General features: G+C 36.8%; 1 protein-coding gene across 2 annotated transcripts in view; it reads right to left on the bottom strand.

Annotated features, from left to right (window-relative positions):
- Positions 1-5790: 5790 nt before the first annotated feature.
- GCFC2 (GC-rich sequence DNA-binding factor 2) overlaps positions 5791-14371 on the bottom strand; it is a 76280-nt gene continuing 67699 nt past the window's right edge. For both annotated transcript variants that reach the window (XM_079941436.1, XM_079941435.1), the window contains 3 exons: positions 12418-12564; positions 9218-9342; positions 5791-8387 (listed from right to left, as the gene is read on the bottom strand). In XM_079941436.1, the coding sequence (XP_079797562.1) occupies positions 8270-8387; positions 9218-9342; positions 12418-12564 (390 nt within the window). In that variant the 3' untranslated portion in view covers positions 5791-8269. The remainder of the gene's footprint in view (positions 8388-9217; positions 9343-12417; positions 12565-14371) is intronic.

The raw sequence follows: 14371 nt of genomic DNA, 5'->3' as shown, positions 1-14371 counted from the left end.
CCTGTCTCTAACATTCACAAAAACCTGGTGAGATAGGTGTCTATTTTTACAAATGAGGTAGCTTGGGAGAGGAAAGTAGCTTGTCTAAAGTGGTTCAGGAGATAGGTGATGAGGCTAATGTTAAAACACAGAAATGTCTGAGTTTTCAAAACTGTTTTAAACTCAGTTAAAAAAAAAAATCTCCAGACTATATTAGATTATGATGGGCAAGGTGAGGGATGGATATTCATTTTTTAAAAATCTCTCATTGTGACTCTAATGTACAGCTAGTTTTGAGAACCACTGCCCTTAATGTCTTGCTCCTAAGGAACAGCAGAATGCAGGTGAAATTCAAGGCAGGTCATTTTGTTCTAAATTAGGCAGCTAACCAAAATGTCCACATACTATTTTCAGTGAAGGGAGTAGAGTGGCTAACTTGTCCTCGTTTGCTGGGGACTCCCCAATTTTAGTATTGAAGGTCCTGCATCTTGGGAAATGTCTTAGTCCCAGCAAACCAAGATGGCTGGTCATCCTACCAGCCACATATTTATGGAATTTAATTATCTGTAATAGCCTTTTTTTTTTTTTTTTTTTTTTGGCTGCTCCATGCAGCATGCAGGATCTCAGTTTCCCGACCAGGTTTCAAACCTTTGCCCCCTGCACTGGAAGCATGGAGTCTTAACCACTGGACTGCCAGGGAAGTCCCTGTAATAGCCTTTTATAATTTAAAAATCCTACATGTGTTCCTGAAAATTAAAGCACAGTAGGGAGGTGGTATTCCTATGTATTCCTTTATGATTTTGCATAAGAAACCCAAATATGTCCAGGAACATTATTTGCTTTCCAATGAACAAGGTATCAGTGTTCTCACATTCTCACTTCACAGAGCCCTTAGTTTTGCAGAAATTTTAAAAGGGTGCCCCATCCCTTATCTCTCCCCACACCCCCTGCCAAAAGATACTTAGTGCCCCTTTTTAGCCATTTAGATCCAAATATTTTCTTTTTTTAAAACATGTAAATTAATTTTATTGCATCCTTAAATCATAATTACTAATTGGGGTTGTGTTCATCTGCTGGCCACTATGTAACTTGCCAAATCTTGGAATCATATTGAACACTACCAACTCATTTCCACATAGAATTTCAGGTGGTATTTGCTTTTTTATCACAGCAACTTCTGAAAACCCAGCTTCATAAATACATATCATCTTCTAAAGTAATGTCACATGATCTAATGTTGAAACTGAACAACCTTGGGCTATAATCTCCAGTGGTTCTGACAGGTACTGCTGTTTTCCTTGAAAATTTAAAATGTCCCACAGGGGCTTCCCTGGTGGTGCAGTGGTTAGGAAACCACCTGACAATGCAGGGGACATGGGTTTGATCCCTGGTCTGGGAAGATCCCACATGCTGTGGAGCAACTAAGCCTGTGCACCACAACTACTGAGCCCACGTGTTGCAACTACTGAAGTTCACATGCCTAGAGCCCATGCTCCACAAGAGAAGTCACTGCAATGAGAAGCCCACACACCACAACTAGAGAAAGCCCACACACAGCAACGAAGACCCAACACAGCCAAAATAAATAAATAAAAATTAAAAATAAATGTCCCACAATGCCTCTTGAGTTCACAGTGGTGTCACAGGGCATCTCAGATGACAGTTTGGGAACTGTGGATCCACAGATATTTAATTCTGTCATGCAACAACTACATGAAAATATTCAAATGAATAGTCAACCTTAATGCTCTTTTGACATTTTGTAAGAAGCCTGTAAAACCTGTGTTAACAAACATTAATTCACATTTCTCTGGACTAACTCCATGAAACTTATTCAAGTTTAAGAGAATATCATCAAAAATGTTGTGTTTATGACTATCTTACAGAATCTTCCTGGGGCACTTCTGGTTAGCAGATCATACTGAAATATCCAGGGCAGTGATTCTAAAGCACTATTTTTGATGGAAACTTGTTAGGTTTAGGTTTGGGCAGAAAAGAGGTTAAGAACCACTGGTCAAATGGACTGTGTCACGTTAAAAGCAAAAATGTCTCTGAATATCACTATCAGTTTTCCTCCATTAACTTCCACTGATGACCTTTGAAAACAGTCTCATGAAGTAAGGTCTTCAATGGTGCTCAGCCCATCTGTAACCAGAGATAGTTCACTATTCCAGACACTTGTCTAACTTAACAAGGTATTTAAAAAATTGATGCATAATTAATGTACAATGAAATACACAGATCTTGGGTTTTCTCTTTGAATTTTTAACAACTGAGTATACCCATGTATCCATCATGCAAATCAAGACATAGAGCACTTCCATCACTACTGAAAGCTACCTTGTCTTTTTTCATTCTTCCATCATTTTAATTATGGCTGTTCTTATATTTAACATACATTGAGTCATAATGTATTCTTACCTAACTGCTTTCATTTAATGATGCTTTTGAGGTTTACTTATTGTATACATTAGTTTATTTCTAATGTTGAGTAGTTTTCCATTGTATGAATCCACCACTTTATCAATTTTGGTTACAGTTTTGGGCTATTTTTAATAAGACTCCTATCAACACTCTTGTACAAGCTTTTCTTGTGAACATATTTTTATTTTCTTAGGTAAATATGTAGGAGTGGTATTGCTGAGTTGTATGGTTAGTAAATGTTTAACGTTAATAAGAAACTGATGAACAGTTTTCCAAAGTGGTTGTTCCATTTTACACTTCCATCAGCAAACTAGGAGTGTTCCAATGGTTTCATATTCTTAGCAGCATTTGTTGATATTAGTCTTTTTCAGTCATTCTAGTGGATGTGAACTGGTGTATCATTCTGCTTTTAATTTGTACTTCCCAGCTGACCTAAGATATAGAATACTTTTGAATAAATTTAAAATTTTGATAAAGTCCAACTTATCCTTTTTTTCTTTCTTTGTTGGTACCTTCTGTGTCCTACCCCCAAAAAATCTTTACCTACTCCAGGGTCAAACACAGTTTATGTTTCTCCCTGCCAGCTTTTGTTTCTGGGCTTTACATTTAGATCTATGATTCACCTGCATGTGTGTGTGTGGAAAGTTAAGGGTTGAGGCTCATCTTATTTAATAGTTATTCAGTTGTTCCACCAATAACTGTTATACTCTCCTTTTTCCCACTGTATTAACTTGACACTGTGGTCAAAAATTGATTATATATGTTTAGGTCTATTTCTGGACTCTTGATTCTGTTCCATTGATGTATTAATTTATTCTTATCCTAACATCATAGTTTTGATTACTGTAGCTTTATAGTAAGTCGTGAAACCAGAACGAGCAAGTCTTCCAACTTGTTCTTCCATTTCAAGATCGGTTTGGCTATTTTAAGGTCACTGTACATCTACATAAACTTTATTATTTTTTTAATTTTTTGGTTGCTGTGCACAGGCTTCCTCTAGTTGCGGCAAGTGGGGACTACTCTTCGTTGCGATGCGTGGGCTTCTAATTGTGGTCGCTTCTGTTGTTGCAGAGCATGGGCTATAGGCACGTGGGCTCAGTAGTTGTGGCTTGCAGGCTCTAGAGTGAAGGCTCAGTAGTTGTGGTGCATGGGCTTAGTTGCTCCGTGGCATGTGGGATCTTCCTGGACAGGGTTCGAACCCGTGTCCCCTGCATTGTCAGGCGGATTCTTAACCACTGTGCCACCAGGGAAGTCCCAGCATGTGGGCTCAGTAGTTGCAGCATGCAGGCCCTAGAGCGCGTGGGCTTCAGTAGTTGCGGCTCGCCGGCTCTAGAGGGTAGGCTCAGTAGTTGTGGTGCACGGGCTTAGTTGCTCTGTGGCATGTGGGATCTTCCCGGACCAGGGATGGATCCCATGTCCCCTGCATTGGCAGGCAGATTCTTAACCACTGAGCCACGAGGCAAGTCCCATAAACTTTAATATATTTTAATCAACCAGTCTTTGTTCTTTTTTTTTTAAAGCCTGATAGAATTTTGGCAGGGACTGCATAACTATTAATCAATATGGGGAGAAGATACCTTAAACAATAACTGAGTTTTCCAATTCATGAATATACGTCTTTTTATTTAGGTTTATTTTTGGCTGCGTTGGGTCTTCATTGCTGTGCGTGGGCTTTCTCTAGTTGTGGTGAGTGGGGGCTACTCTTCATTGCAGTGTGCAGGCTTCTCACTGCGGTGGCTTCTTGCTGCAGAGCACGGGCTCTAGGTGTGCGGGCTTCAGTAGTTGTGGCACATGGGCTCAGTAGTCATGGCTTGCGGGCTCTAGAGCTCAGGCTTAGTAGTTGTGGTGCACGGGCTTAAGTGTTCCACGGCATGTGGGATCTTCCCAGACCAGGGTTTGAATCCGTGTCCCCTGCATTGGCAGGTGGATTCTTAACCACTGTGCCACCAGGAAAGCCTTTATTTAGGTTAAACATTTTTTTTTTCCTTAGCAATTTTCGTACTCCTCAGTGCCAAGTCTTTCTATAGATTTGTTCCTAGAATTTGATGTTTTTCACTGCTACTGAAGTGTTGTTTTAAAAATTTGTTTCCAGTTAAATCACTAGCATGCCCCTGGACTTTGATATTTGTAAGATCTTGGTAAATTCACTTATTTGTTCTGATTGAATTTTTTTTTTTTTTTTGTAGAGTGCATAAGACTTTCTACGTAAACAATCTTGTCATTTGTGAATGTCGACTCTTTTGTTTTAATCTTTATGCCTTTTTCTTGACTGACTGCATGGTTAGGACCTACAGAACAAGGATGAACAGAAATGGTGAGAGCAGACATCCTTGCTTTAATATTTTACCATTAAGTATGATGTTAAGTGTGGATGGTCTTTTGCAGATGCTCTTTATTTAAGAATTTATATTCCTGTTTTTGTACTGTGGGAGGGTGTTGAATTTTGTCCAGTGCTTTTTCTGTAATCATTAAGATGATTGTATGGTTTTCCTCTTTTATTCTGTTCATAGGTGAATTATACTGATTAAATTTTTAATGTTGACCCAAACTTGCCTTCCTGGAATAAACCCTATTTGGTCATGATGTATTAGTATTTTCCTTTTTATACATTGCCGGGTTCAATTTGCTAATATTTTAAGGATTTTTATTTCTATATTCATGAGGAATATTGGTCTATTTTCTTTTCTTGTAATACCTTTTTCAGGTTTTGTACCACATACGGTATTTCTTAGGAGTCATCTATATAAATATTTCGGCACAAGCCTAACAAATCCAAAACTCAATTGTTCTGAGGTATGTTTTCATGGCCATTGAAAGGTTCCTAAAAGCCATATGAAAGAAGTAAAAACAAAAAGTCATCTGTCTGATTCTGTAAAAAATTTACATCCTTTAAGTGAAAAGCTGAAAAAATCCAGGGAGAGAATTGAGATGTGAGATAAACTGCTAACTCAAAGATTTGTTTTTGCTAGTTGTTTTCTCTCCTTTATTCCATCCATTTCACAGTAACAGGAAAAAAGTGGGGGGGGGGGTGTTGGAAAAGGGAACTCTGCACTGAGGATTAGGCAAGCTTCACAAATGTTTTTGAATATCCTCAGATATAGTATATGATGGATAAAAATACTGAGATTCAAACTCCAAGCGTAATGAAATTTAGTTGAAAACTATTGGGAATTTAAATCAATTTAGTTTTAAAAGCAGTTCTAATATTTTCCACTCTACAAAAAGCAAAAGAAATCTCTCTGCCCAAGTTAAAAATGTAAGGGATCATCTAACACACCTTTAATTACAAATGCAAAAATTATAGGGAAATTTCAAATGTACACTTTAACAATTAAAAAGTTACAAATTTCATATACAATAAAGTATCTGCCATTTATATAAAAAACAAAGGTCTTTGTGTGTGTATACACACATACCTACTTTTTAAGTAGAGAAAAGGTCTGAAAGGATAACAAAATGAAAACAGCAGTTACCTCTGGGAACATAATTGTGTGAGAATGCTAAATCCTTTTTAGCAATGGCTTGAATTTTCTAGATGAGATTCTACTCTTCATAATTTGTGTAACCAAAATAAACTTTAAAACACTGTTCATACCAGTGAATCATGAGTCTTCACTGTAGTAGAAATCACACACCAATCTGCTAAAATAAATTACATGCAGCTTCAAAACTAGGGGTGATAATGTCAGAGGCCACATGCTCAAATCCTACACGTAATCAATTTTTTCCTGATTGTCTTTTGGGCAACAATTTGCATAATACATTTAGGATGGCCCTCAAGTTATTTAAACAAATAGATTTAACAAAAATTATTTTAGTAAACTCTTTGAAAAATGTTTTTTTTAAAATTAATTCTCATACACATAGCATGTTTCAAAGTTTTTATTTTATAGTTATTGAGAGTGCCACAAAGAATTTTTTTTTTTTTTGGCTGCGCTGGGTCTTCATTGCAGTGCGCGGGGCTCTTTGTTTAGGGGCTCTCACTAGTTGCCGCATGCAGGCCTAGTTGCCCCACAGCATGTGGGATCTTAGTTCCCCAGCCAGGATCGAACCTGAGTCCCCCGCATTGGAAGGTGGATTCTTAACCACTGGACCACCAGGGAAGTCCCTCAATTTCTTTTTGATTCAATGACCTTGCCTCACTTTCTTAATCGCACGAATTTTTTATTAGAAAATGAATCACATGTGCTGAATATTTATTTATTTATAATAAATTAATTTTATTTTTATTTTTGGCTGCATTGGGTCTTCGTTGCTGCACGCAGGCTTTCTCTAGTTGCGGTGAGCAGGGACTACTCTTCATTGTGGTGCGTGGGGGCTTCTCATTGCGGTGGCTTCTCTTGTTGTGGAGCACAGGCTCTAGGTGTGCAGGCTTAAGTAGTTGCGGCACACGGGCTTAGTTGCTCGGTGGTGTGTGGGATCTTCCCAGACCAGTGATTGAACCCGTGTCCCCTGCATTGGCAGGTGGATTCTTAACCACTGCGCCACCAGGCAAGTCCCTGTGCTGAATTTAAAATATTTGTTTCCTAAAGCGAGAGAGAGGCATGGACATATATACACTACCAAACGTAAGGTAGATAGCTAGTGGGAAGCAGCCGCATAGCACAGGGAGATCAGCTCGGTGCTTTGTGACCACCTAGAGGGGTGGGATAGGGAGGGTGGGAGGGAGGGAGACGCAAGAGGGAAGAGATATGGGAACATATGTATATGTATAACTGATTCACTTTGTTATAAGGCAGAAATTAACACACCATTGTAAAGCAATTATACCCCAATAAAGATGTCAAAAAAAAAAAATTTGTTTCCTGTCTAGGCCTACCACCAATGACAAAAAAACCACAACAAAAAATAGTAACTACCTAACAAGCGATAACTTAGTACACCAAAAACATACACAAATTTAAAGAAAATGGCAAATGAGGGAAACTATAACATAGCACATTCAAAACATGGGTATCTTTGTTTTGTTTTTGTTTTTATTTTTGGCCATGCTGTGTGGCTTGCGGGATCTTAGTTCCCCGACCAGGGATCGAACCTGTGACCTCGGCAGTGAAAGTGCAGAGTCCCAACCACTGGATGCCAGGGAATTCCCAGAACATCAGTATCTTTAAAATATAAAGCTCTTACAAATCCATAAGAAAAAGATGAATAGATATTTCAAAAAGAATTACAAATGGCCAAAAGACAAGTAGTCACTCTCTAATAGCCAAAACAAATCATTAAAATAAGATTTTTTTCACCTATTAAGTGCAAGTGAGTTAAAAAAAAAGAAAATACCTATTGCTGGTAGAGATTCATTGACCTTTCTTAGACTTCTGTTGGTACAATACATTGGTACACATTTCTGAAGAACAATTTGACAAGCATTAGTTATCAAAAGCCCTAAAATGCCTTAATCAGAATACTTAACAAGTAATTCATCCCGATTAAGATTTTCATTTAAACTCATCTGTAAACAGAGATAGTTAAAATGAAGAGAACTAAAAGAGGTTTTTATGGTTCAGGACAGAAGACCATCCAAGGCCAAAACAGCTATAACAAGCTTCCTTCAACTCCTTTCTTAAGCTGGAAAAGTCGATGGAAAAATCAAATGGAAATGGAAATATGTTGAACTCTTACTGTTCCTGTGTGTCTAATTCCTGCAAACACTGCAAAAAAAAGGGGCAGCCTTTCATGATACCAGAAGGTAGAAGGTGGAAGGAATGGAAAGACAGAGTCCTGCTTTTTGGGTGTTGCAAATCCTCCCCTCCATTACTGGGAATAAAGAAGTGGCAACATTTTTTCTTTTTTTCCTTCTTGCTCCAAGCAAAAGAGCCAAGTGTGACTATATTAAAACCTCATTTTAGTACTTTCCTATAAAGTTCACTCAAACTTCTTCAATTACTGATTTAAGATGGTCTAGGTGATATTCTTCTATGAAGGATTCTGCTTGATTCAAAGCTTTTATTTTCACCAGAATAAGAATTATTTCTTTGACTTCATCCCTGAAAAAAAAACAAAAAAGCATTTTCCCTTTTAGAAATGCAATGTGTAAGGGCACAGTGAATCATAAGTAGTTAATCTGAAACAAAAACTTTACCTTATGCCAATATCTAAGATAGCATAAAATATTTAGATGCTACCTTCTCCACATAATCATGAAGTTCCAATACAGACTATTAGTGGATGTATTCTGGCAAATTTTAATGTGAATGACTATAAAAAAGGAGAAAAGCATAGATCAAATCTATCAGAAATCTGACTTGTGGTTTGCTGCTACCAGCAGCTTATATGGGCTATCCTGGCAGCAGTATTTATCCACAGATATCATCAAATGCTACAATTTGAGGTTTTAACTTTTTTTCTTTTTGGAGAGGTGGTTTACCAGAATACCACTGTATGTAAATCCTTAAACATCTAGTGCTGTGAATGAGATATCCAAAACAGAGATCTAGCTACTGCTGGGTAAATGCCAGGTTGCAGACCTGTACATAACAAATGTTGAGATTTTGAAATGGCTAGGAAAATTAAGAAGACATTTAAAACATGCTTGATAAGAGGCTTTTGATTTATAGTTTTAATTTTAAATTCCCCTGTGATACAGTTTTCTGGAAGTGCTTATTTTGGAAGAGATTTACATTTAAAAATATGAACTAATATGCATGAAGTGTGAATATAAAATATTGAGTGATTCTAAAGATCATACATGAAAATATCTCCTAACTCTTCAGTGACAGTCTTAGATTTTTAAAAGTAAAGTACAAATCTTTCTAAAAATTGCTAAGAATGGAACCCTAAACTATGCTTATGGAGGTACAAATAAAATATGCATTACCTGATTTCACTTGTAGATAATTTACGTGCAGACTGCAGTAAAAACTGGATGAAGTTTTCTAGCTGGGGAATAGATGTCCTCATGGCAGAATTTTGGAACCATTTTTCTGGTAAACATGCTGCTATCTGATAATCGAAACACATTATTTTTAATAATGACAGTTATTATCTAAGGACTTTAGCTAACATAATTTCATTTAATCCTCATAGTACTCATGTTGGTTGAGTATTATTCTTCCATTTTATAGTTCATGGTTAAATAACTTTTGAGAATTTCCCCTTTTTCTGTCAAGGTTTTATACTTAAAAAAAAATCATATTTTGATACCAAGAGCTTAAAATAGACTACTCTTTATAAATACTTCCTAGTACTTGTAATACTTTCAATACTCTGTATTCCTGAGCGATTAAATTGTACAAAACATTTATAACTAAACACCAGAAATGTGTAGACACAAAATACTTTTAGTTAACATACCTACATTTGACCCTTAAACAATGCAGGGGGTTACGGGCAGTGACCCATTCGCAGTCGAAAACCAGTGTATTAACTTTACAGTCGGCCCTCCATATCTGTGGTTCGGCATCCAAGGATTCAACCAACTGTGGATTGTGTAGTACTCTAGTATGTATTTATTGAAACAATCCATGTAGAAGTGGACCCATGCAGTTCAAACCTGTGTTGTTCAAGGGTCAACTGTATAAAATAGGTACTTTTTTTTTTTTTTTTTTCCTGCGGTATGCGGGCCTCTCACTTCTGTGGCCTCTCCCGTTGCGGAGCACAGGCTCCGGACGCGCAGGCTCAGCGGCCATGGCTCACGGGCCCAGCCGCTCCGTGGCATGTGGGATCTTCACGGACCGGGGCACAAACCCGTGTCCCCTGCATCGGCAGGCGGACTCTCAACCACTGCGCCACCAGGGAAGCCCAAAATAGGTACATTTAATATGATTTCACAGTAAGAAATTGGGTGAGTTTGTGTATAATCTACATGAAGAAATAAATCAAGGTCATTCTAAGATACACTGAGTGAAAAAAATTAATTATGGTTTTGATTTTCTTGTAATTTAATACATTTCTTTAAATGTCCATGGCAGCATAAAGAGTCAATGTATCTGCATTCATTTTTTTTCTTTTGGGGGGGAAAATAACCCCAAACAACACTTACCATCATCATGTTAAAGGTAATGCATGATTTGGGGAAAAGTTTTGGAAAAAAAGAAAAATGTTAACAAAATAAAAAAGAAAAGAAAAACGTCCTCATAGCAGAAGGAAGAATTTTTTTAAAAAAGGAGAGAGAATGGGAGCAAGGAAAAATCTGAGATCATACTATTTAAAGAAATTCTTGGTTTTGCTATAGTTGGTAAGATCAAGATCAGTACGTACTTCTAGAAAGCAGAAAGTTGCACCATATATATATTATAAAATATGTTAAATGAAAGTTCTGGAATGCACTCTTTCTAAAATAAATCTGACTGGTCAACACTGAAAACACAGTTGAGGAAAATGATTTACCCTATTTTTTAATCACCTTTATCAATTATCCAGAAAAAATACAGACACACTGATTGCCTAAGGCAGAAAGTCCTGTAAGTCTTATCATGCAAACTGTATCTTTTTAAAGTTTAAAAACCAGCCCTTACTGGCTTGGAATTTAATGTCATTTGCCCTTGCTTTCCCCTTGTTTTGTACCACAAGTCTCAATAAAATTCTGAAGGAACTATCTAGCTTTTCCATAAATGATCCTGGGACTTATAAACACATTGTCTTGGTCTGGTTTTCTGGCCACAAGCTGTGGAGAGAATGTCATATATCCTCTTCCTTACTTCTGCATAGTAGAGCCTACGGTCAAAGAGAACTAAACTGAAACCTGAAACACACATAGGATGGATGATGATTGAAATTTCTGGTAGATAATGTAGTTTAAAACTACATGAAATAAAACCACAGCTAGAAAAATGGAGGTTGTCTAGGAACTGCTATCTAATATTACATATATATTTATATTTTTAAAAATTTTATTTAAGAATGTAAATATTTTCCCACATTCTTAAAATGTTTTCCTCATGACTTTTACCTTATGGATAGACACTAATGTTTTTAGACATTTAGGTTCTTTCCAACTGTCAGCTATTATAAATAACGCTACAATACTATTCTTTGTACGTAGAAACCTTTATGCACATCTGATTTTTTAACATAGGATAATTTCCCAGAAGTAAAACTGCTGAGTAAAAGGGTATAAACTTTAAAGGTTTTATATCAATCATGCCAAAATAGTTTCCAGAATTGTATTCCTCTTTCCATAGTGCAAAAACTATTTCCCAGAATTGCCACTCCATACGTTCTAGATGAATGGTATCCCTGGAATGATGTGGGGCTATTGTTTCCCTGTGCTTACGACAATACTGGAAGTTATAATGGAAATAACAGCAAAAAATTTGCCAGCATAACAGGTAAAAACAATATCCTTACTGTATTATTTGCAATTCTCTGATTATTAGTATTGTTAATATTTTCCACATGTTTAGAAGTTATCTTTGCATATTCTTGTTTTGGTGAATTAGGCAATTCACCATGTTGCATGTCTTTGGGTCATTTTCAATAAGAATATTTGAATTGTTTACTGCTTTTTAAAAATGTGGGTATTTATCCTCGTTATGCATTGTAACTTATTTTTCTGTTTTTCAACTTTCTTTTTAACTTTTCGTTATAGAAAATTTCAAACATAAACAACAGGAGAAAGAGTAAGTATAGTGAGCCCAATGAACCCATCTTCCAGTTTTAACAATAATCAAATAATCCTGATACATTTTTGGTTTACTGAAGTTTTATATTTTTGTCAAATCTATTATTTTTTCTCACCATTTTTGCTTTTAAGTTCAGAAAGGACTCCCTTAACATCAGGTATAGTCATTTATCTTCTTAGTACAATATTTTATAGTTTCATTTTTTTACACTTAATTCTTTACTTCACCTGTAATTTACATTGGTATGTAGTGAGAGCTGAGGATCTAACATTCATTTTGTAAACAGTTAACCAGTATACTTTTTTAAAATACTGGGTTCTTCTGGGTTTCTAGTCTGTTAAATTAATTTGTTGTTAATGTGAGTACCATAATTTTAATTATTTTGCTACAAAATTGATTTTAATAACTAAATTTTAAAAATGATAAAATTAGAATCAGTTTCTACACAACTTACCTGGTTGCACTTTTTAACAACATCTGGCCCAGGTATGGCATTGAGAAGAGCTATAATAAGATAACGATTCAGCAGCTTCCCTAGTCCTAGCTCTTGCAAAGTGTCTTCTGGGAGGAGTTCATTCCAAAGAAGAATATTGCGGAAGAGCTAAAACACAATAAAATGTCAAGTGACTATGTACCTTTTCTCCAAAGGAAAACTGTAATAGTATCCAACAAACATAAAAAGTTGGTCAAACTCTTTTAAACTCTCACTACAATTGGCACTGTTGGAACTGTAAATTTTAGAATCAACAGAAAACATTTCTGAATAAACACTTGATTCTTTCCAACCTCCATATATTTGTTCATCCTATTTTCATTTTTTTAGGACAACCGCTCAAAATCTATTTCAAATTACCTTGCTGGAGCCTTTCCTGATCAATAATCTTCCTTCTCAATCCATACTCTCCTGGAGGCTCGGGCCATCAGATACAAGACCACAGGACCTCAGGATTCATAAAAGCACTGCTGTTAAAGCCTGTGTTACTGTTACCAATGTGTGACCTTCAGAAATCAATCAAACCTGAGAACCTCACTGCTCTAATATAGAAAATAAGATTAATAATAACCTGTGACTTTGGAGATACCTTGGGTAAAATACTTTTTAGAAAATCTAGTAAAAGTAACATGGGTTGCATTTCCTTCCTCTAAATGCAGATCTTTCTGTGAATTTTATGGTATCTTCCACTTTCTTTCCAGTAATATATGTATCACGCTAGGTGCTAAACTACATCCAATTGTACTAATATGCAATGCCTTTTCACAATGTCATTTTTGATGTTGCTCCCTCTTCTTGAAAAGCCTTTTCCCTGACTCAACCACATGACAAGTATTGATTCACCCTATCAAAATTGTTCTTGCTGAGGTCACCCACTACCTTATCATCATCAAATCCAGTAAAAAAATTTGTCTTCTTTCTAATTCTCTTCAGTGGCATTAACGCTCTGTCTTCGTTTTTGAAGGCCCTTCACTTAGTTTCCCTGATGCCACTCTCTTATGATCATTCTTAGTTTCACAACTCATTCTTAAGGCCTCTCTGAAGACTCCACTTTCTCTGCCCACCTCTTATCTCAGTATCTCCTAAGGGTCTATCCTTAGCCTTCTTCTCATGCTTCACGCAATCTCCTCAGAGGTTGTCATTCATGACCATGCCTCCAAATATTGCCTATATGTGGTTGACTCCCAAATCTCCAGCTCAGATCTGTCCCCTGCAATTCAGAATCATATATCCAATTGCCTCCATTTGTCCCATAGATATTAAATTCACTATGTCCAAAACAGATCTTATCTCTCCTCCCAAACCTTTTCTTCTTCCTGTAACCCCTCCAAGCCCTCAAAGAATGTCATCATAAGTTACCAGGTTGCCAAAGTCAAAAACTTGACTAACACCCTACATTCTTCATACGTAATTAATATCTTTTGAATCCATCTTTTCCTTACCTTCCTTTGCCACTGACTTAGCACCAACTTCATCCTGTATCATTTAGACTAGGGGTGAGACAACTATGGCTTGTGATATAAATACAGCTTACTGCCTGTTTTCGTAGAGTTGGTGAACTAAGAATGTTTATTTATTTATTTATGCATGTATTAAAGTATTTATTTATTTGGCTGTGTCAGGTCTTAGTTGCGGCATGAGGGATCTTCATTGCAGCATGCGGGACTGTGGCACGTGGGCTCTTTAGGTTGTGGCATGCGGACTCTTAGTTGCAGCATGGGAGATCTAGTTCCCTGACCAGGGATCAAACCCCCAGGCCCCTGCATTGGGAGCGTGGAGTCTTAACCACTGGACTGCCAGGGAAGTCCCAAGAATGGTTTTTATAATTTTAAATGACAGTAAAGCTTACTGAACCAAAGACATGCGCTCATTTGTTTACATATTGTCTATGACTGTTTGTACTACAGTGGCGGAG

Source organism: Stenella coeruleoalba (assembly GCF_951394435.1).
Source record: "Stenella coeruleoalba genome assembly, chromosome: 13".
Classification (NCBI taxonomy): Eukaryota; Metazoa; Chordata; class Mammalia; order Artiodactyla; family Delphinidae; genus Stenella; species Stenella coeruleoalba.
This window is presented reverse-complemented; position numbering and strand designations above follow the sequence as displayed.